Source organism: Gopherus evgoodei, unplaced genomic scaffold (genome assembly GCF_007399415.2).
Source record: "Gopherus evgoodei ecotype Sinaloan lineage unplaced genomic scaffold, rGopEvg1_v1.p scaffold_362_arrow_ctg1, whole genome shotgun sequence".
Lineage (NCBI taxonomy): Eukaryota > Metazoa > Chordata > Testudines > Testudinidae > Gopherus > Gopherus evgoodei.
Genome location: NW_022060030.1, coordinates 1 through 20202, shown reverse-complemented (window position 1 = coordinate 20202; position 20202 = coordinate 1). Strand labels below are relative to the sequence as shown.

At 69.1% G+C, this 20202-nt stretch overlaps 2 protein-coding genes across 2 annotated transcripts; both read left to right on the top strand.

Annotated features, from left to right (window-relative positions):
• Window positions 1-871: 871 nt before the first annotated feature.
• On the top strand, window positions 872-13647 carry RNF31 (ring finger protein 31; the record flags this gene model as incomplete). The annotated part of the gene is made up of 13 exons (XM_030545202.1): window positions 872-1168; window positions 1561-1743; window positions 1860-2084; window positions 5897-6070; window positions 6482-6580; window positions 6883-6972; window positions 7198-7312; window positions 8722-8840; window positions 10029-10142; window positions 10302-10359; window positions 11455-11551; window positions 12919-13087; window positions 13240-13647. Coding segments are annotated over 13 exons (1794 nt in total), but the record flags the coding sequence as incomplete, so codon positions are not given.
• Window positions 13648-14199: 552 nt separating this feature from the next.
• Window positions 14200-19352, top strand: LOC115641835 (interferon regulatory factor 9-like; the record flags this gene model as incomplete). The annotated part of the gene is made up of 6 exons (XM_030545201.1): window positions 14200-14276; window positions 16396-16579; window positions 17036-17222; window positions 18015-18145; window positions 18253-18352; window positions 19228-19352. Coding segments are annotated over exons 2-6 (726 nt in total), but the record flags the coding sequence as incomplete, so codon positions are not given.
• Window positions 19353-20202: the final 850 nt, after the last annotated feature.

Below are 20202 nucleotides of genomic sequence, written 5' to 3'. Positions count from 1 at the left end.
GCCCTCCCCCAGGACACAGGGCTCTCTCTACCCATGCCCTCCCCCAGGACACAGGGCTCTCTCTAACCCCGCCCTCCCCCAGGACGCAGGGCTCTCTCTAACCCCGCCCTCTCCCAGAAGAGGAGGTGGGGCTCTCTCTAACCCCGCCCTCTCCCAGAAGAGGAGGTGGGGCTCTCTCTAACCCCGCCCTCCCCCAGGACACAGGGCTCTCTCTAACCCCACCCTCTCCCAGTGGAGGAGGTGGGGCTCTCTCTGACGCCTGCCCTCCCCCAGGACGCAGGGCTCTCTCTAACCCCGCCCTCTCCCAGAAGAGGAGGTGGGGCTCTCTCTAACCCCGCCCTCCCCCAGGACACAGGGCTCTCTCTAACCCCGCCCTCCCCCAGGACACGGGGCTCTCTCTAACCCCGCCCTCCCCCAGGACACAGGGCTCTCTCTCACCCTGACCCTCTCCCAGAAGAGGAGGTGGGGCTCTCTCTAACCCCGCCCTCTCCCAGAAGAGGAGGTGGGGCTCTCTCTAACCCCACCCTCCCCCAGGACACAGGGCTCTCTCTACCCATGCCCTCCCCCAGGACACAGGGCTCTCTCTAACCCCGCCCTCCCCCAGGACGCAGGGCTCTCTCTAACCCCGCCCTCTCCCAGAAGAGGAGGTGGGGCTCTCTCTAACCCCGCCCTCTCCCAGAAGAGGAGGTGGGGCTCTCTCTAACCCCGCCCTCTCCCAGTGGAGGAGGTGGGGCTCTCTCTAACCCTGCCCTCTCCCAGAAGAGGAGGTGGGGCTCTCTCTAACCCCGCCCTCTCCCAGAAGAGGAGGTGGGGCTCTCTAACCCCGCCCTCCCCGAGGACACAGGACTCTCTCTAACCCCGCCCTCTCCCAGTAGAGGAGGCGGAGCTCTCTCTAACCCTGCCCTCTCCCCAGGAGGCGGAGCTGGTGGGTGTGCCCCCAGAGGAAGTGGGGGCAGCTCTGCGGTACTCGGGGACGGAGCTGCCCCTGCCCTGGCTGCGCTCGGAGCTGCCCGCGGTGCTGGACGCGGTGGTGGAACAGGCCACGGAGCGGGGGGCAGGCGCCGAGCTAGGTGCCATCACACAGCAGGAGGCTCGCGCCGCCTGGACCCAGAGCCAGGGCGACCTGGATGAGGCTGTGAGCCGCTGCCTGAGCACCCGGCGCTGCAAGGTAGGGGCAGGGCCAGGGGCCAGGCATTGTCGGGGGAGCAGCTTGGACGGGAGGGGAGAGGCGAGGCAGGGCTTGTGGGGCAGGGAAGGGCTATAGGGGAGGGGCAGGACCTGGAGAGGTGAAGGGTGGGGCCTAGGAGGGGTAAAGGGTTCTGAGGCAGGGTAAGGGGAGGGCTTGAGGGGCGGGGCCTGGGAGGGGTGGGGCTTGTGGAGAGGGGTAAGGCCTGGAAGGGGGTTATGGGGAACAGGAGGGGCTCATTGGGAGGGATGGGTCCTGGGAGGGGCGTGGCTTGTGGGGCTTATGGGGAGGGGTGGGGCCTGGGAGGGGCGGGGATGGTTGGGCAGGGGTGGGGTCCGGGGCCATGTCGGGGGTCCCATCTCGCCCCCCTGCAGGTGCGAGAGCTGGCGGCGCTGGGGTTCGCAGAGCGGGGGCCGGTGCTGCAGGCGCTCTACCAGAACGGGGGCGACATGTGGGGGGCCCTGACGGAGCTGCAGCGCCTCCAGCTGGAGCCCTTCCACCGGCGCATGTGGGACCTGGCCGAGCCCGAGATCGACTTCCACGCACCCGACCGGCAGGTCAGAGCCAGGGGCAGGGGGATGTGGGGAAAGTCTGGGGGTGGGAGCAAGGGGGGAACCAGGGCTGTGGGGGGGCCATGGGGGATGCAGGCGGTGCTGACTCCCTGTCCCCGCAGGCGCTGCTGCGGCGGCTGCTGGCCTCGCTGGCGCTGCCCAGCTGGGGGCGGGCGGAGCTGGTGCTGTCGCTGGTGCGGGAGCAGGAGGCGGTGGAGAACCGGGGGAGGCGGGCGGCCTTGGCCGACATCGTGGACGCCGTGCGGGCCTCCCCCGACCGCGACTTCATCAAACGCCTGCTCAACTGGGAGTGCGCCGTGTGCGGCTGGGTGCTGCCCCGCAACCAGGTACCCCTGCTGGCCGGGCGCGACCCCCCCGGCTGGGCACAACCGCCCTGCCGGGCACTGCCACCCCCTGCCGGCCGGGCACGACCCCCCTGCCAGGCACTGTCACCATCCCCTGCTGGGCACTGCCACCCCCTGCTGGCCGGGCACGACCCCCCTGCCGGGCACTGTCACCATCCCCTGCTGGGCACTGCCACCCCCTGCTGGCCGGGCGCAACCCCCCCGGCTGGGCACAACCACCCTGCTGGGCACTGCCACCCCCTGCCGGCCGGGCACGACCCCCCTGCCAGGCACTGTCACCATCCCCTGCTGGGCACTGCCACCCCCTGCTGGCCGGGCACGACCCCCCTGCCGGGCACTGTCACCATCCCCTGCTGGGCACTGCCACCCCCTGCTGACCGGGCACAACCCCTGTGCTGGGCACTGCCACCCCATCAGCCGGGCACTGTCACCCCCTGCTGGCCGGGAACAACCCCCTGTCAGCCGGGCATCGCTACCCCCTGCTGGCCGGACACGACCCCCCTGCCAGGCACTGCCACCATCCCCTGCTGGGCACTGCCACCCCCTGCTGGCCGGGCATGACCCCCCCTGCCGGGCCCTGCCACCCGTTGTCAGCCGGGCACTGCCACCCCCTGCTGGGCACTGCCACCCCCTGCTGACCGGGCACGACCCCCCTGCCAGGCACTGTCACCATCCCCTGCTGGGCACTGCCACCCCCTGCTGGCCGGGCGCGACCCCCCCCGGCTGGGCACAACCGCCCTGCCGGGCACTGCCACGCCCTGCTGGCCGGGCACGACCCCCCTGCCAGGCACTGTCACCATCCCCTGCTGGGCACTGCCACCCCCTGCTGGCCGGGCATGACCCCCCTGCCGGGCACTGCCACCACCCCTGCTGGGCACTGCCACCCCCTGCTGACCGGGCACAACCCCCCTGCTGGGCACTGCCACCCGTTGTCAGCCGGGCACTGCCATCCCGTCAGCCAGGCACTGCCACCCCCTGCTGGGCACTGCCACCCCCTGCTGACCGGGCACAACCCCTGTGCTGGGCACTGCCACCCCATCAGCCCGGCACTGCCACCCCCTGCTGGCCGGGAACAACCCCCTGTCAGCCGGGCATCGCTACACCTGCTGGCCTGGCACTGCCACCCGCTGGCCGGGCACGACCTTCCTGCTGGGCACTGCCACCCCCTGCTGGCCGGGAACAACCCCCCTGCTGGGCATTGCTACCTCCTGTCAGCTGGGCACTGCCACTCCCTGTCAGCCGAGCACTGCCACCCCCTGCTGGCCGGGAACAACCCCCTGTCAGCCGGGCATCGCTACCCCTGCTGGCCTGGCACTGCCACCCGCTGGCCAGGCACGACCTTCCTGCTGGGCACTGCCACCCCCTGCTGGCTGGACACAACCCCTCGCCGGGCTCTGCACACCCCTGCTAGCCAAAAATGACACCCCACCCCACCTCCACCGGGCACAACACCCCCCCCGTGCTGCCTGGCCTGTCTCCCCCCTTTCTCCCCCCAACCACCAGCCAGGCACAACCTCCCCCGTGCCAGCTGTGCCTGTGTGGGACCCCAGCCAGGCTTGTCCCATCCTTCCTCCGCCAACCAGCTGCAGCCCCCTCCCCTCCACCAGGCGGGAGTGTCCCCTTTCATGAGCTTGGTGGGTCCCCCCAACCCTATGATTCCCCCCAAGATACAGCCACCCACCAGACATCCCTCCCTATGCCTCCCTCCCATGTCCCCCCCAGACGCGTCTTCCCTGATAGGCCGATTCCCAGCCCCATCTAAGCCGTGTCCCCTCCAGACGGATCCCCAGATGGACCTCCCAAGACAGGTCCCCAGATATCTCCCCCTCCCAAGACATATCCCCCCTCAGACACATCCCCCCTCAGATGCATCTCCCCCGACAGGCAGATTCCCGGCCCCATTTGAGCCGCGTCCCCGCCCCCCGGACAGATCCCCAGACGCATCGTCCCCGGACAGATCCCCAGATGTGTGTCTCCCCCCAAGACACGTCCCCCCCAGACACATCCCCCCTCAGATGCATCTCCCCCGACGGGCAGATTCCCGGCCCCATTTGAGCCGTGCCCCCCCCCCCCGGACAGATCCCCAGACGCATCCTCCCTGGACTGATCCCCAGATATGTGTCTCCCCCCCAGACGTGTCCCACCCCACACACGTTCCCCCCCCCCGATGTATCTCCACCGATGGGCAGATTCCTGGTCCCATTTGAGCCAGATCCCCCCCAGACAGATTCCCAGATGTCTCCGCCCCAAGACACATCCCCCCCAGACATGTCCCCCCCTCCAGATGCATCTCCTCCGATGGGCAGATTCCCAGCCCTATTTGAGCCGCGTCCCCCCCAACGGATCCCCAGACGCGTCCTCCCCAGACAGATCCCCAGATGTGTTTCTCCCCCCAAGACACATCCCCCTCAGACATGTGTCCCCCTGCAGACACATCCCCCCCTCCAGATGCATCTCCGATGGGCAGATTCCCAGCCCCATTTGAGCTGCGTCCCCCCCAGACAGATCCCCAGATGTGTGTCTCCCCTCAGACACATCCTCCCCCCAGTGTATCTCCCGCAACAGGCAGATTCCCAGCCCCATTTGAGCTGCGTCCCCCCCCAGACAGATCCCCAGATGTGTGTCTCCCCCCAGACACATCCTCCCCCCAATGTATCTCCCGCAACAGGCAGATTCCCAGCCACATTTGAGCCATGTTCCCCCCGGACAGATCCCCAGACACATCCCCCCCAGATGCATCTTCCCCGACGAGCAGATTCCCGGCCCCATCTGAGCCGCGTCCCCCGCCTGCCCAGATCCCCAGACGCATCCCCCCCCCAAGCCAGCCAATTCCCGGCCCCATCTGAGCCGCGTCCCCCCCCACACAGATCCCCAGACGCATCCCCCCCCAAGCCAGCCAATTCCCAGCCCCGTCTGAGCCACGTCCCCCCCCGCACAGATCCCCAGATGCACCCCCCCCCCCCAAGCCAGCCAATTCCCGGCCCCGTCTGAGCCGCGTCCCCCCCCGCACAGATCCCCAGACGCATCCCCCCCCAAGCCAGCCAATTCCCGGCCCCGTCAGAGCCACGTCCCCCCCGCACAGATCCCCAGATGCAACCCCCCCCCAAGCCAGCCAATTCCCGGCCCCGTCTGAGCCGCGTCCCCCCCCGCACAGATCCCCAGACGCATCCCCCCCCAAGCCAGCCAATTCCCGGCCCCGTCTGAGCCACGTCCCCCCCGCACAGATCCCCAGATGCAACCCCCCCCCAAGTCGGCCAATTCCCGGCCCCGTCTGAGCCGCGTCCCCCCCCGCACAGATCCCCAGACGCATCCCCCCCCCAAGCCAGCCAATTCCCGGCCCCGTCTGAGCCGCGTCCCCCCCCGCACAGATCCCCAGACGCATCCCCCCCCCAAGCCAGCCAATTCCCGGCCCCGTCTGAGCCGCGTCCCCCCCTGCACAGATCCCCAGACGCATCCCCCCCCAAGCCAGCCAATTCCCGGCCCCGTCTGAGCCACGTCCCCCCCGCACAGATCCCCAGATGCAACCCCCCCCCCCCAAGCCGGCCAATTCCCGGCCCCGTCTGAGCCGCGTCCCCCCCCGCACAGATCCCCAGACGCATCCCCCCCCAAGCCAGCCAATTCCCGGCCCCGTCTGAGCCGCGTCCCCCCCCGCACAGATCCCCAGACGCATCCCCCCCCAAGCCAGCCAATTCCCAGTCCCGTCTGAGCCACGTCCCCCCCGCACAGATCCCCAGATGCAACCCCCCCCCCAAGCCAGCCAATTCCCGGCCCCATCTGAGCCGCGTCCCCCTCAGATGCAGTCGCTGACGTCCTGCGAATGCACCATCTGCCCCGACTGCTTCGCCCAGCACTTCACCATCGCCGTGAAGGAGAAACACATCACGGACCTGGTGTGTCCGGCCTGCGACGCGCCCGACCTGAGCGACGAGGCCGAACTGCTGGGCTACTTCTCCACGCTGGACATCCAGGTACAGGGCCCTGGGGGCCCCCAAACCTCCCAGGGGCCCCTGTACCCCCTTTGAGTCCCCTCAATCTTCCCAGGCCCCCCTGAAACGCCCCCAAGCCTCCAACCCAACCTGCTGGGCTACTTCTCCACGCTGGACATCCAGGTACCAGCTCCCAGAGCCCCTAACCCCTGAACCCCCCAAATACAGGGGACCCCAAAACCCACTCCCACCCCAGTCCCCCTGAACCCCCACAGCTGTGGCCCTCATGCCTAGGTATTGGGGTGACCCTGCGCCCCATCCCCACACCCCCCTGGGGTGAACACACCATTCCATGCCTGGGAGACCCCCTGCACTCAGCCTAGGGGGTGGGACACCCCAAAAAGGCAGGGGAGCTCCAGAAGCCCCTGCTCACCCCTCCCCTTCCTCCCCCAGCTCCGCGAGTGCCTGGACCCCGAGACCTACGAACTGTTCAGCAAGAAGCTGACGGAGCGGGAGCTCATGCGGGATCCCAAGTTCCAGTGGTGCACCCACGTGAGTGGGTGGGGCCCCAGGGGCGGGGCCAGGCCAGAATTCTGGGTGCCAGGGTGGGGCCAGAACACTGGGGGCGGGGCCAGTGGACAAGGGTTGGGGCTGGGGTCAGGGCCAGACTCCCAGGGGACAGGGCACAGGACAGGGTGGGCTGGGGGGGGGAAGAGGAGGTGTGTGGCAGGGGAGGGTCCTTGGCAGGGTTCGGGGGGGCTCTGGGGGGAGGACTGTGGTGATTTCTCGGGGGACTGTGGGGGTCTCTCATTGGGGTCTCTCGGGGGGCCTCTCACCCCCCCTTCCCCTTCCAGTGCTCGTTCGGGTTCATCTACGAGTCGGAGCAGGCGGCCGCCCAGTGTCCCCAGTGCAACCAGAGCTTCTGTGTCCACTGCAAGCGCGCGGTGAGGGGGGGCTGGGAGGGCTGCAGGGAATGGGGGGCTGTGGGCAGGAGCTGGGCGGGGGGACGACGACGACAACAAGAGGCAGACGCTCCAGTGTCGGGTAGTTCCGCAGGCTCTGGTGGGGTCAGGCTAGGCAGGGGAGGGCTGGGCATGGAGGACCGGGGGGGCTGTGTGGGTGGCGGGGGGGGCCGAGGCTGCACTGACTCCCACATCTCACCCCCCCAGTGGGAGCCGCAGCACCAGGGCCTGTCATGCCAGGAATTCCAGGAGTGGAAGAGAACCAACGACCCCCAGTACCAGGCGCAGGGGCTGGCGGTGTATCTGCAGGAGAACGGAATCGGTGAGCCCCTCTGTTCCCCCCCCCGCAGCCCCCCAACCCACACCCTGCCCCCCAGTACTGGGCACAGGGGCTGGCGGTGTATCTGCAGGAGAACGGAATCGGTGAGCCCTCCTGTTCCCCCCCGCAGCCCCCCAACCCACCCCCTGCCCCCCAGTACCGGGCACAGGGGCTGGCGGTGTATCTGCAGGAGAACGGAATCGGTGAGCCCCCCTGCCCCCCCCAACCTGCCCCCTGCCCCCCAGTACTGGGCACAGGGGCTGGCGGTGTATCTGCAGGAGAACGGAATCGGTGAGCCCCCCTGTTCCCCCCCCGCAGCTCCCCAACCCGCCCCCTGCCCCCCAGTACCGGGCACAGGGGCTGGCGGTGTACCTGCGGGAGAACGGAATTGGTGAGCCCCCCCACAGTTCCCCAACCCACCCTCTGCCCCCCAGTACCAGACACAGGGGCTGGCCGTGTACCTGCGGGAGAACGGAATTGGTGAGCCCCCCCACAGCCCTCCAACCCGCCCCCTGCCCCCCAGTACCAGGCACAGGGGTTGGCGGTGTACCTGCAGGAGAACGGAATCGGTGAGCCCCCCTGCCCCCCCTAACCTGCCCCCTGCCCCCCAGTACCAGACACAGGGGCTGGCCGTGTACCTGCAGGAGAACGGAATCGGTGAGCCCCCCTGCCCCCTCCAACCCGCCCCCTGCCCCCCAGTACCAGGCACAGGGGTTGGCAGTGTACCTGCAGGAGAACGGAATCGGTGAGCCCCCCTGCTCTTCCCCAACCCGCCCCCTGCCCCCCAGAACTGGGCACAGGGGCTGGCTGTGTACCTGCAGGAGAAGGGAATCGGTGAGCCCCTCTGCCCCCCCCCCAACCTGCCCCCTGCCCCCCAGTACCAGGCACGGGGGCTGGCCATGTACCTGCAGGAGAATGGAATCGGTGAGCCCCTCTGCCCCCCCCAACCTGCCCCCTGCCCCCCAGAACCGGGCACAGGGGCTGGCCGTGTACCTGCAGGAGAACGGAATCGGTGATCCCCCCTGCTCTTCCCCAACCCGCCCCCTGCCCCCCAGTACCGGGCACAGGGGCTGGCTGTGTACCTGCAGGAGAAGGGAATCGGTGATCCCCCCTGCGCCCCCCCAACCCGCCCCCTGCCCCCCAGTACCGGGCACAGGGGCTGGCTGTGTACCTGCAGGAGAAGGGAAACGGTGAGCTCCCCTGCACCCCCCCCAACCTGCCCCCCTGTACCGGACACAGGGGCTGGCCGTGTACCTGCAGGAGAAGGGAAACGGTGAGCCCCCCCCATCGCCCCACACACGCTTCAAGCCCCCCTGTTCCTTGGCCCCCTTTCCCAGTGTCCCCCCGGGTGCTGCTGGATTGAGGGGCAGCTCCTGCCCCCCCGTTGACTCCCCCCGTCTCTCTCTCGCCAGCCTGCCCCAAGTGCAAGTTCCCCTACGCGCTGGCCCGGGGGGGCTGCATGCACTTCCAGTGCTCGCAGTGCAGGCACCACTTCTGCAGCGGCTGCTACGGGGCCTTCTACACCAAGAACGTAAGGGGCCCGGGGGCTGCGCTGTGGGATCCTTGGTGGGGGTGTTGGGTTGGTTGTGTGGTGCTGTGGGACCAGGGCCGCCCGGGCGGGGGGGCCAAGTGGGGCAATTTGCCCTGGCCCCGCAGGAGCCCCCACGAGAGTCTTTCAGGGCCCCTGGAGCAGGGTTCTTCTTCCGCTCCGGGTCTTCGGCGGCGAGGGGTCCTTCCGCTCCAGGGCGGAAAGACCCCCCACTGCCGAATTACCACTGAAGCAGGACCCGCCGCCGAAGACCCCAGGCCCCCTGAATCCTCTGGGCGGCCCTGGTTAGGTGAGGTGTTGTGGAGGTGTTGGCTTTGTTGGTAGGTGTTGGATGGGGAATGGGGGTAGTGTAGGGTTGTTAGGGGGTGTTGGGTTGGTTGCTGGGTGTTGGGTGGGGTTGTGGTGTGGTGCAGGGTGTGGGTTTGCGGTTGGTTGTTGTGTGGGGGGCTGTCAGAGGTTAGAGGGGTGGGGGTTGTGTTGTAGCGTTGTTGGGTGGGGTGTTGGGTTGGTTGTTGGGTGGAGATGGGGTGTGGTGTTGTCAAACACAGGTGTTGGGTTGGTTGCTGAGTGTTGGGTGGGGTGGGGGTTGTGTGTGGGGCTTGTCGGTTGTGGGTACTGGTTTGGTTGTTGGGGTGGGGCTGTTGGGGGTTGTGTAGGGGTTGGAGTTTGTGTTGTAGGTTACTGGATGGGGTATTGGGTTTACTGGTAGATATTGGGTGGGGAATGGGGGTAGGGTTGTTAGGGGGTGTTGGGTGGGGATGGGGGTTGTGGTGCGGGTTTGTCAGATGTGGGTGTTGGGTTAGGTGTGGGGCTGTCAGGGGTTGTGGGGGGATGGGTTTGTGTTGTAGGATTGTTGGGTGGGGTGTTGCGAGGGTGTTGGGTTTGTTGCTGGGTGTTGGCTGGGGATGGGGGTTGTGGTGCGGGTTTGTCAGATGTGGGTGTTGGGTTAGGTGTGGGGCTGTCAGGGGTTGTGGGGGGATGGGTTTGTGTTGTAGGATTGTTGGGTGGGGTGTTGCGAGGGTGTTGGGTTTGTTGCTGGGTGTTGGCTGGGGATGGGGGTTGTGGTGTTGGGTTGGTTGTTGGGTGTGGGGCTGTCAGGGGGTGTGGAGCTGTGGGGAGATGGGGGGGTTGTGCTGCTGTGTAGCAGTGTCTCTCCTCTCCCCCCCCCAGAAATGCCCAGTGCCCTCGTGCCCGGTTCGCCAGTCCCTGCATGGGCACCACCCCCGCGACTGCCTCTTCTACCTGCGCGACTGGGACGTGGGGCGGCTGCAGCGCCTCCTGCAGGTCGGGGGGATCCGGGGGATGGGCCCTGAGGGGCATTGGGGAGACAGGGCCGGGGGTGACTGGGGGGGATCTGGGGGCAGGGTGATTGTGGGGGGGAAGCTGGGGGTTGGAGGGAGCAGGGGGGGCAACCGTGGGTCTCACTCTTGGACCCCCCCCCAGGATAACGGAGTTGTCTTCAATACGGAACCCCCCACTGGGACCCGCCCAGCGCCTGGAGGTGAGAGCAAGGGATTGTGGGTAGCCCCCCCCGGGAGGGAAGTATAGGTAAATGGGCAGGAGATGGTGGGTAACGGGGTGTCCCGGAGTCCCCGGGGGGATGCTCAGGAGCTGCTCCCCACGCAGCCAGCCGGGACTCGGGGGATTCTCCTCTGGGAGCAGCCTGGCTCCCGGGCTTCCCCCTTCCTGGGCCTGACCCCAGAGCATCCAGCGTCCCCGTCCCCCTGGGCGCGTCCTGCAGCGAGTCCCCCCGGGGGGTCCTGGGGAGCCTGAGGTCCCTGCCCCCCGACGCCGCAGCCAGTGGCAGGAACCCGGCGTAGGACAGAGTTTGTAGGTACCGACTCCGGACCCCTAAGTCAGGTCCATCTTGGGGCCGGGGAGGCTGGACCCCGGTTCTGGACCCCCCCCCCATTTCCCCAGCCAGCTCCAAACAGACACTCTCCAGCCCCCCCTCTGCCTTTGCCCCTTTCCTAGGCCAGGAGCCACCTGACCCCTTGTTCTCCAGCCCCGTCACTGGGCACCTTGCCGGGGAGGGGCCCAGGAGACCGGGCATCGGCCATTCTCTGGGCAGACCCCATCACACCTGCCCCCTAGGGCTCTGCACCAATCACACCCCCTGCCCCCCCACCTAGAGACTTATGAACTGCAGAGGGGAAACTGAGGCACCCGCACAGTATTCACAGAAAACATTCCCACTTCATCACACCAGGCAATCGCCCCCCCAGGCAAGGGATTGTGGGAAACCAGGTAGAGATCGGCCCCTGAGCAGGGGATTGTGGGTAACCTGGCAATCCCCCCCCCAGCAGGGGATTGTGGGTAACCGGGTAGAGATCGGCCCCTGAGCAGGGGATTGTGGGTAACCTGGCAATCCCCCCCCAGCAGGGGATTATGGGTAACCGGGTAGAGATCGGCCCCTGAGCAGGGGATTGTGGGTAACCTGGCAATTCCCCCCCCCCAGCAGGGGATTATGGGTAACCGGATAGAGATCGGCCCCTGAGCAGGGGATTAGGGTGACCAGGTGAGATTGGCCCCTCCCCAGGCCGGGGATTGTGGGGAGCCGGGGTGCTGGCGTTACCCATCATGCCGTGCCTGCCAGGTGGCTGCCGCGTGATGGAGCAGAAGGAGACACTGGCCGGGCTGCGGGACGAGGCCTGCGGGAAGGAGACGTCCCCTGGCTACGCCGGCCTCTGCCAGTAAGTGGGGGGGGCTGGAGTGGAGTGGGGTTATGTAGGAGATTGGGGGGCCAGGCAGGCTGCGGGGGTTGGGAGATTAGAAGGACTAGGGATGTATGGGGCTGGTGAATCGGAGGCTGGGGGCATGCGTGGGGCAGGGGTCGTTGGGGGATGGGGGGACACAGGGCAGGGGTAGATGGGGGATCTGGGGGTGCTGAGGGGAGGCATGGAGTGGAGGGTGTTGGGGGGACACATGGGGTGAGTGTCGGGGAGAGCTGGGGGGACGTGGGGCGGGGGGCAGGGGGCACGTAAGTTGGGAGGTATTGAGGGACACCGGCTGACCCCCCCCAGGGACAGGGTAGTGGGGGGATCTGGGGGATGAAGGCCAGCTGACCCCCCCAGGGAATGTGGGGGGCAGGGTGCACTGGGGGACCTGCAGGGGCGCTGGGGGATCTGGGGGGCGGATGCGGGGGTGCTGGAGGACCTGGGGGGCGCATGCCGGCTGACCCCGGCGAGGGGCACTGGGGGACCCTGGGGGTGCTGGGGCACCTGGGGGGTGCATGCCAGCTGACCCCCCCTGGGGGGGCGGGGGGCACTGGGGGAACTGGGGCACCGGGGGGGGGCGCAGGCTGGCTGACTCCCGGGGGGATCTGAGGGGCAGACGCTGAGCCCCCAGGGGACGTGGGGAGCAGGGGGCGCTGGGGGATCTGGGGGGCAGACATGGGGGGTGCTGGGGGACCTCGGGGGCGCATGCTGGCTGACCCCCCCTGGGGGGCAGGGGGCACTGGGGGGCGGACGTGGGGGTGCTGGGGGATCTGGGGGGTGGACGCGGGGGGTGCTGGGGGACTTGGGGGGTGCATGCCGGCTGACCCTCCCTGGGGGGCAGGGGGCACTGGGGGGCGGACGTGGGGGTGCTGGGGGTGCTGGGGGGTGGACGCGGGGGGTGCTGGGGGACCTGGGGGGTGCATGCCGGCTGACCCTCCCTGGGGGGCGGGGGGCACTGGGGGGCGGATGCGGGAGGTGCTGAGGGACCTCGGGGGCACATGCCGGCTGACCCTCCCTGGGGGGCGGGGGGCACTGGGGGGTGGACGCGGGGGGTGCTGGGGGACCTGGGGGGTGCATGCCGGCTGACCCTCGGCGGGGGGCACTGGGGGGCGGACGCGGGGGGTGCTGGGGGACCTGGGGGGTGCGTGCCAGCTGACCCTCCCTGGGGGGCGGATGTGGGGGTGCTGGGGGATCTGGGGGGCGGATGCGGGAGGTGCTGGGGGACCTGGGGGGCGCATGCCGGCTGACCCTCCCCGGGGGGCGCTGGGGGAACTGGGGCACCTGGGGGGGCGCACACCGGCCGACCCCCGGGGGGATCTGAGGGGCAGACGCTGACCCCCCAGGGCGCACTACAAGGAGTACCTGGTGAGCCTGATCAACGCCCGGGCGCTGGACCCCGCCCGGCTCTACGCGCTGCCCGAGCTGGAGACCGTCTACCAGCGCCACCAGGGGGCGCTGCCCCCCCGGCCCCCCGGCGAGCCCGAGGACACCTACCGCGGGCGTCTGCTGCAGGTACCAGCCCCACGGAGCGGGCAGCTTGGGGGGTCATGGGGGGGCGGGGAGGCAATTCCCCTGGAGGGAGGAGTCGGGGGGGACAGGCTGGGCGGCTGGGAATCTTGGGGGGCTAATGGGGCCACCCCCTCACTCCCATCTGCCCCCCACAGAAGCTGATGGAAGAGGTGCCCCTGGGCCCCAAGATCTTACGGCAGCGGCAGTGACCCCCTCCCCGGCCGGCCTGGAAGATTGGAGAAGATGCTGCTGTGTGGGGAGGGGAGGCCTGGGGGGAGGATTCGATTTTAGCTGATTTGGGGAGTCGTGTGAGAACCCCTCTGTCCTGAACCCCAATTCCCCATCCACAGCATAAGGGACCCCAGAGCAGCAACCAGTGGGGTCCCTGAGTCCCCATCTGGGGGTCATCTGACATTGGAGTGAGGGGCCTGCCCATCCCCCTTGTTGGGGACTCTGGGGGGCTCAGAATAGTGGGGTTCAAGCTCCTCGGGGTAACACAAACCGGGATTTGGGGGTTCAAGGGACAGAACATTGTGAGACCCAATAAAACAGTCTGATCCAAGCATGAATCTCAGCTTCTTAATGCAGCAGCAGCAGGTATCCCCAAAACTGCCCTGACCCACCGCCCCCCAAAACTAACCCTCCCCCCAGCACTGCCTAGCGTCCGAGTCTCACCAACAGCCCCCCAAAACTAGACTGGCCCCCCAGTCTGTCCCCCACCCACTGCTAGCCCAGCCCTGCCGTGCCCCTCACTCCCGACCTGCAGCCCCCTGCTAGCCCAGCCTGCCCCCCCCGCCGGTGCCCCTCACTCCCGACCCGCAGTCCCCGCTCCCCCAGCCTGGCCCCCCCCTCCCTGCCGGTGCCCCTCACTCCCGACCCGCAGCCCCCGCTCCCCCAGCCTGGCCCCCCCCCGCCGGTGCCCCTCACTCCCGACCCGCAGCCCCCTGCCCCCCCCCCCCGGTGCCCCTCACTCCCGACCCGCAGCCCCTGCCCCCCCCAGCCTGCCCCCCCCCCTCCCTGCCGTGACCCGCAGCCCGGCTCGGCGTGTCCGGGGCGCCCCCTGGCGGCCTTCGAGGCTTCGGGGCCACGTGATTTCTGGGAAAAGGAGCGAGCGGCGGAGAAGCGCCAGGGGCGGGGCGGGGGGGGCGGACGGACCGGGCGGCCCGGACAGACGCGCTGCGCAGGCCGGGAGGTGAGCTCGGGCCGGGGGCGCGGGGGCAGGTCCGACCGGCCCCCCCGAGAGACGGGGGCGGGGGATTCGAGGTGACTGGGGGTGAATCAGGCTAAACTGGGGTGAATTGAAAACAACTGGGGGCGCGCTGGGAGCGAGGGGGGGCATCGTGGGGCGCGCTGGGAGCACGGGGGCACAGTGGGGCGCAGGGGGCGCGCTGGGAGCGAGGGGGCACAGTGGGGTGCAGGGGGCGGGCTGGGAGCGAGGGGGCACAGTGGGGCGCAGGGGGCGCGCTGGGAGCGAGGGGGCACAGTGGGGTGCAGGGGGCGGGCTGGGAGCGAGGGGGCACAGTGGGGCGCAGGGGGCGCGCTGGGAGCGAGGGGGCACAGTGGAGTGCAGGGGGCGCGCTGGGAGCACGGGGGCACAGTGGGGTGCAGGGGGCGCGCTGGGAGCGAGGGGGCACAGTAGGGTGCAGGGGGCGCGCTGGGAGCGAGGGGGCACAGTGGGGTGCAGGGGGCGCGCTGGGAGCGAGGGGGCACAGTAGGGTGCAGGGGGCGCGCTGGGAGCGAGGGGGCACAGTGGGGTGCAGGGGGCGCGCTGGGAGCGAGGGGGCACAGTAGGGTGCAGGGGGCGCGCTGGGAGCGAGGGGGCACAGTGGGGTGCAGGGGGCGCGCTGGGAGCGAGGGGGCACAGTGGGGTGCAGGGGGCGCGCTGGGAGCACGGGGGCACAGTAGGATGCAGGGGGCGGGCTGGGAGCGAGGGGGCACAGTAGGGTGCAGGGGGCGCGCTGGGAGCGAGGGGGCACAGTGGGGCGCAGGGGGCGCGCTGGGAGCGAGGGGGCACAGTGGGGTGCAGGGGGCGCGCTGGGAGCACGGGGGCACAGTAGGGTGCAGGGGGCGCGCTGGGAGCGAGGGGGCACAGTGGGGTGCAGGGGGCGCGCTGGGAGCGAGGGGGCACAGTGGGGTGCAGGGGGCGCGCTGGGAGCACGGGGGCACAGTAGGGTGCAGGGGGCGCGCTGGGAGCGAGGGGGCACAGTAGGGTGCAGGGGGCGCGCTGGGAGCGAGGGGGCACAGTGGGGTGCAGGGGGCGCGCTGGGAGCACGGGGGCACAGTAGGGTGCAGGGGGCGCACTGGGAGCGAGGGGGCACAGTGGGGTGCAGGGGGCACGCTGGGAGCGAGGGGGCACAGTGGGGTGCAGGGGGCGCGCTGGGAGCACGGGGGCACAGTAGGGTGCAGGGGGCGCACTGGGAGCGAGGGGGCACAGTAGGGTGCAGGGGGCGCGCTGGGAGCGAGGGGGCACAGTGGGGTGCAGGGGGCACGCTGGGAGCAAGGGGGCGCAGTGGGGTGCAGGGGGCACGCTGGGAGCAAGGGGGCGCGCTGCGAGCGAGGGGGCACAGTGGGGCGCAGGGGGCGCACTGGGAGCGAGGGGGCACAGTGGGGTGCAGGGGGCGCGCTGGGAGCGAGGGGGCACAGTGGGGTGCAGGGGGCACGCTGGGAGCAAGGGGGCGCAGCGGGCGCGCTGGGAGCGAGGGGGCACAGTGGGGCGCAGGGGGCGCGCTGGGAGCGAGGGGGCACAGTGGGGTGCAGGGGGCGCGCCATGCGGTGCAGGGGGCGCGCTGGGAGCAAGGGGGCGCAGGGGGCGCGCTGGGAGCGAGGGGGCACAGTGGGGTGCAGGGGGCACGACATGGGGTGCAGGGGGTGCACTGGGAGCAAGGGGGCACAGTGGGGTGCAGGGAGCGTGCCATGGGGTGCAGGGGGCGCGCTGGGAGCAAGGGGGCACAGTGGGGTGCAGGGGGCTCGCTGGGAGCAAGGGGGCTCTGTGGGGCGCACGCTCTGGGGTTGGCGCTCTGGCAGTGCAGGGGGTTGGAGGGGTGAAAAGTCTGGGGGTTCTGGGGGTGTCCATGGGGTGCAGTGGGGAGGGGAAGAAGCCCTAGTAGGGGTTGAAGTTGGGGGGCTGATGGGGGACGTTGGAGGAATTTCCCCCGGGGGGGTGATTCCTGGGAGTGCCGGGGGCCCTGACCCACGCAGGGGCAGCACAGCCTGGGGGGGTGGGTGGGGGCCCCCCGGTGACCCAGCCCCGCCCCGATGGTGTCGGGGGCTCCGTGGCAGGTTCGGGGTAGCTCACTCCCCCCCACCCCCAGGATGGCGTCGGGCCGGGCCCGCTCCACACGGAAGCTGCGCCAATGGACCGTGGAGCAGGTGGAGGTCGGGCGGTTCCCGGGGCTGGTCTGGGACGACCCTCCCGCCAAGACCATGTTCCGCATCCCCTGGAAACACGCCGGCAAGCAGGACTTCCGCCATGACGAGGACGCGGCCTTCTTCAAGGTACACGCCATGGACACGCTGAGCAACATGCTAAGCACACACTGAAGCTATACTAGCAACATGACACACAGATTAAAGAGACACTAGCAACATGCTAAGCACATGCTAAAGATACAGTAGCAACATGCAACACCCATGCCAAAGGCACAGCAAATACCAACTAAGGTTCTGCTAAAACACAGCAAGGTCCCTGGAAGCATATGCTATTAACATGCAAAGTACATGCTCAGCACATGCTAACCATATGCCAAGGAGACAGCATGTGCCTGCTAAAGCCACAGGTGGGATCATGCTAAGGCCATGTGTGGGATGGGGACATGTTAAGGACACATGGCAGTAGAATATGCTGAGGACGAGGTATGGAACATGCTAAGGACACGGGATGGAACACGCTAAGGGCATGGAGTGGCGCACGCCAAGGGGCCGGGCCCCTGCTAACCCCCTGTTCCTCCCCAGGCCTGGGCAGAGTACAAGGGCAAGTACCGGCCGGGCGAGCGGCTGGACCCGGCGGGCTGGAAGACCCGCCTGCGCTGCGCCCTCAACAAGAGCCCTGAGTTCGAGGAGGTACCCACACGCTCCCAGCTCGACATCGCCGAGCCCTACAAGGTGTATCGCCTGGTGCCCCCCGCCGAGCAGCGCCCCGGTGAGCGGGGACCCCCACACGCTGTCCCAGGCCCCCCTCCCCTGCCACGGTACCCTGCAGCCCCCACACGCTGTCCCAGCCCTCCCAGGCACCCCATCCCCTGCCACGGGACCCTGGCGTCCGGGCGGCCCCCACATGGTGTCCCAGCCCTCCCGGGCACCCCATTCCCTGTCATAGGACCCTGGCGTCTGGGTGGCCCCATATGGTATCTCAGCCCTCCCGGGCACCCCATCCCCAGTCACAGGACCCCGGCATCTGGGCGGCCCCCACATGGTGTCCCAGCCCTCCCGGGCACCCCATCCCCTGTCACAGGACCCTGCCGTCTGGATGGCCCCACATGGTATCTCAGCCCTCCCGGGAACCCCATCCCCAGTCACAGGACCCCGGCATCTGGGCAGTCCACACACAGTGTCACAGCCCTCCCGGGCACCCCATCCCCTGCCATGGGACCCCAGCGTCCGGGCGGCCCCCACATGGTGTCCCAGCCCTCCCGGGCACCCCATCCCCTGCCACAGAACCCCAGTGTCCGGGCAGCCCCCACACGCTGTCCCAGCCCTCCCGGGCACCCCCATCCCCTGTCACAGGACCCCGGCATCCGGGCAGCCCCCACACGCTGTCCCAGCCCTCCCGGGCACCCCCATCCCCTGTCACAGGGCCCGGGCAGCCCCTGCATCGTGTCACAGCCTCCCAGGGACACGGCATCCAGGCACCCCCTTGTCCCATGTCACAGCCCCCCAGGGACCCTGGAATCCCTGTTTTCCCTGCTTAAGGGCTCCTCTTGTTCCCCCCCAGCTAAGCTGCCAGCTCGGAGGGTCCCCCCGCAGGGGAAGAAGGAGCCCCCCGACTCCTCCTCAGAGGGGGATGAGGTGCAGACCAGCGGGGGGGCTGCCCAGGCCCCCCTCACCTTGGATATGGTCAGCATGGTGAGTGTGGGGGCTGGGGGAGGTCAGGAGGTGTCTGCGGAGGCTGGGGGGGAGCGGGATGTGTCTCCAGGGGGCTGGCCCCCCATCTCATTCTCTGCCCACCCCAGGAGGTGACGTCGGAGCCGGAGCCCACGGCCGGCGCCTCCCAGAGTTCGGATGATTCTGGCATCGAGACCAGCGAGTGCAGCCCTGACGCCGGGGTCCCATGTAAGAGTTGGGGGGATCAGGGCAGGGAGTCAGTCTGCACTTGGGGGCAAGGCAGAGGGTCAGGGCAGGGGGGATCAATGGGGTGTTGGGGGTCAGGGCAGGGGGATCAATGGGGTGTTGGGGCAGAGCGGGGGGTCAGTGGGGTGTTGGGGGCAGAGCGGGGGATCAGTGGGGGTATTGGGCAGAGTGGGGGGCAAGCGGGCAGTTGGGGGTCAGGATGGGGGATCAGTGGGCTGTTAGGGGCAGTGCGGGGGATCAGTGAGGTGTTGGGGGAAGAGCGGGGGGCGAGTGGGCAGTTGGAGGTCAGGATGGGGGATCAGTGGGGTGTTGGGGGCAGAGCGGGGGGTGAGTGGGCAGTTGGGGGTCAGGATGGGGGGATCAGTGGGGTGTTGGGGGCAGAGTGGGGGGCAAGCGGGCAGTTGGGGATCAGGATGGGGGGATCAGTGGGGTGTTGGGGGCAGAGTGGGGCGCGAGTGGGCAGTTGGGGATCAGGATGGGGGGATCAGTGGGGTGTTGGGGGCAGAGTGGGGCGCGAGTGGGCAGTTGGGGATCAGGATGGGGGGATCAGTGGGGTGTTGGGGGCAGAGCGGGGGGTGAGTGGGCAGTTGGGGGTCAGGACGGGGGGATCAGTGGGGTGTTGGGGGCAGAGTGGGGCGTGAGTGGGCAGTTGGGGATCAGGATGGGGGATCAGTGGGGCGTTGGGGGCAGAGCGGGGGGATCAGTGAGGTGTTGGGGGCAGAGCGGGGGGCGAGTGGGCAGTTGGAGGTCAGGATGGGGGATCAGTGGGGTGATGGGGGCAGAGCAGGGGGTCAGTGGGCAGTTGGGGGTCAGGACGGGGGCGTCAGTCCGTGACTCAGGCCCTGTTTCTCCCACAGCCCCAGATCTGAACGAGATCGTCATTAACGTCACGCTGGAGTCAGGGGCCCTCCTGCCCCCCACGGATGGTGAGACAAGACCCCAACACACCCCACAGCCCCCCACCCTGCCACCCCATAACCCCGTCCCCCAACTACCACCCGCACAACGCGTCCTCCCCACCTCCTCCCTGCCCCACAGCCCCCTACCCTGCCACCCCATAACCCCATCCCCTACCTCCTACCTCCCCAACAACGCGTCCTCCCCACCTCCTCCCTGCCCCACACACCCCATGGCCCCCACTCTGCCATCTCATAACCCCGTCCCCCATCTCCTACCTCCCCGACAACGCATCCTCCCCACCTCCTCCCTGCCCCACACACCCTACAGCCCCCCACTCTGCCACCCCATAACCCCGTCCCCCAACTACCACCCGTACAACGCGTCCTCCCCACCTCCTCCCTGCCCCACATACCCCACAGCCCCCTACCCTGCCACCCCATAATCCCGTCGCCCACCTCATACCTCCCCCACAACCTGTCCTCCCGACCTCCTCCCTGCCCCACACACACCACATCCCCCTACCCTGCCACCTCATAACCCCATCCCCCACCTCATACCTCACCCACAACCTGTCCTCCCCACAGCCCCCCACTCTCCCACCCCATAACCCTGTCCCCCAACACGTACCTCATACCTCCCCCACAACCCGTCCTCCCTACCTCCTCCCTGCCCCATATATCCCACAGCCCTCCACTCTGCCACCCCATAACCCCATCTCCCACCTCATACTCCATACCTCTCCCATAACCTATCCTCCCCACCTCCTCCCTGCCCCACACACCCCACAGCCCTCCACCCTGCCACCCCATAACCACATCCCCCACCTCATACCTTCCCCACAACCCATCCTCCCCACCTCCTCCCTGCCCCACACACCCTACAGCCCCCCACCCTGCCACCCCATTACCCCATCCCCCATCTCATACCCCATA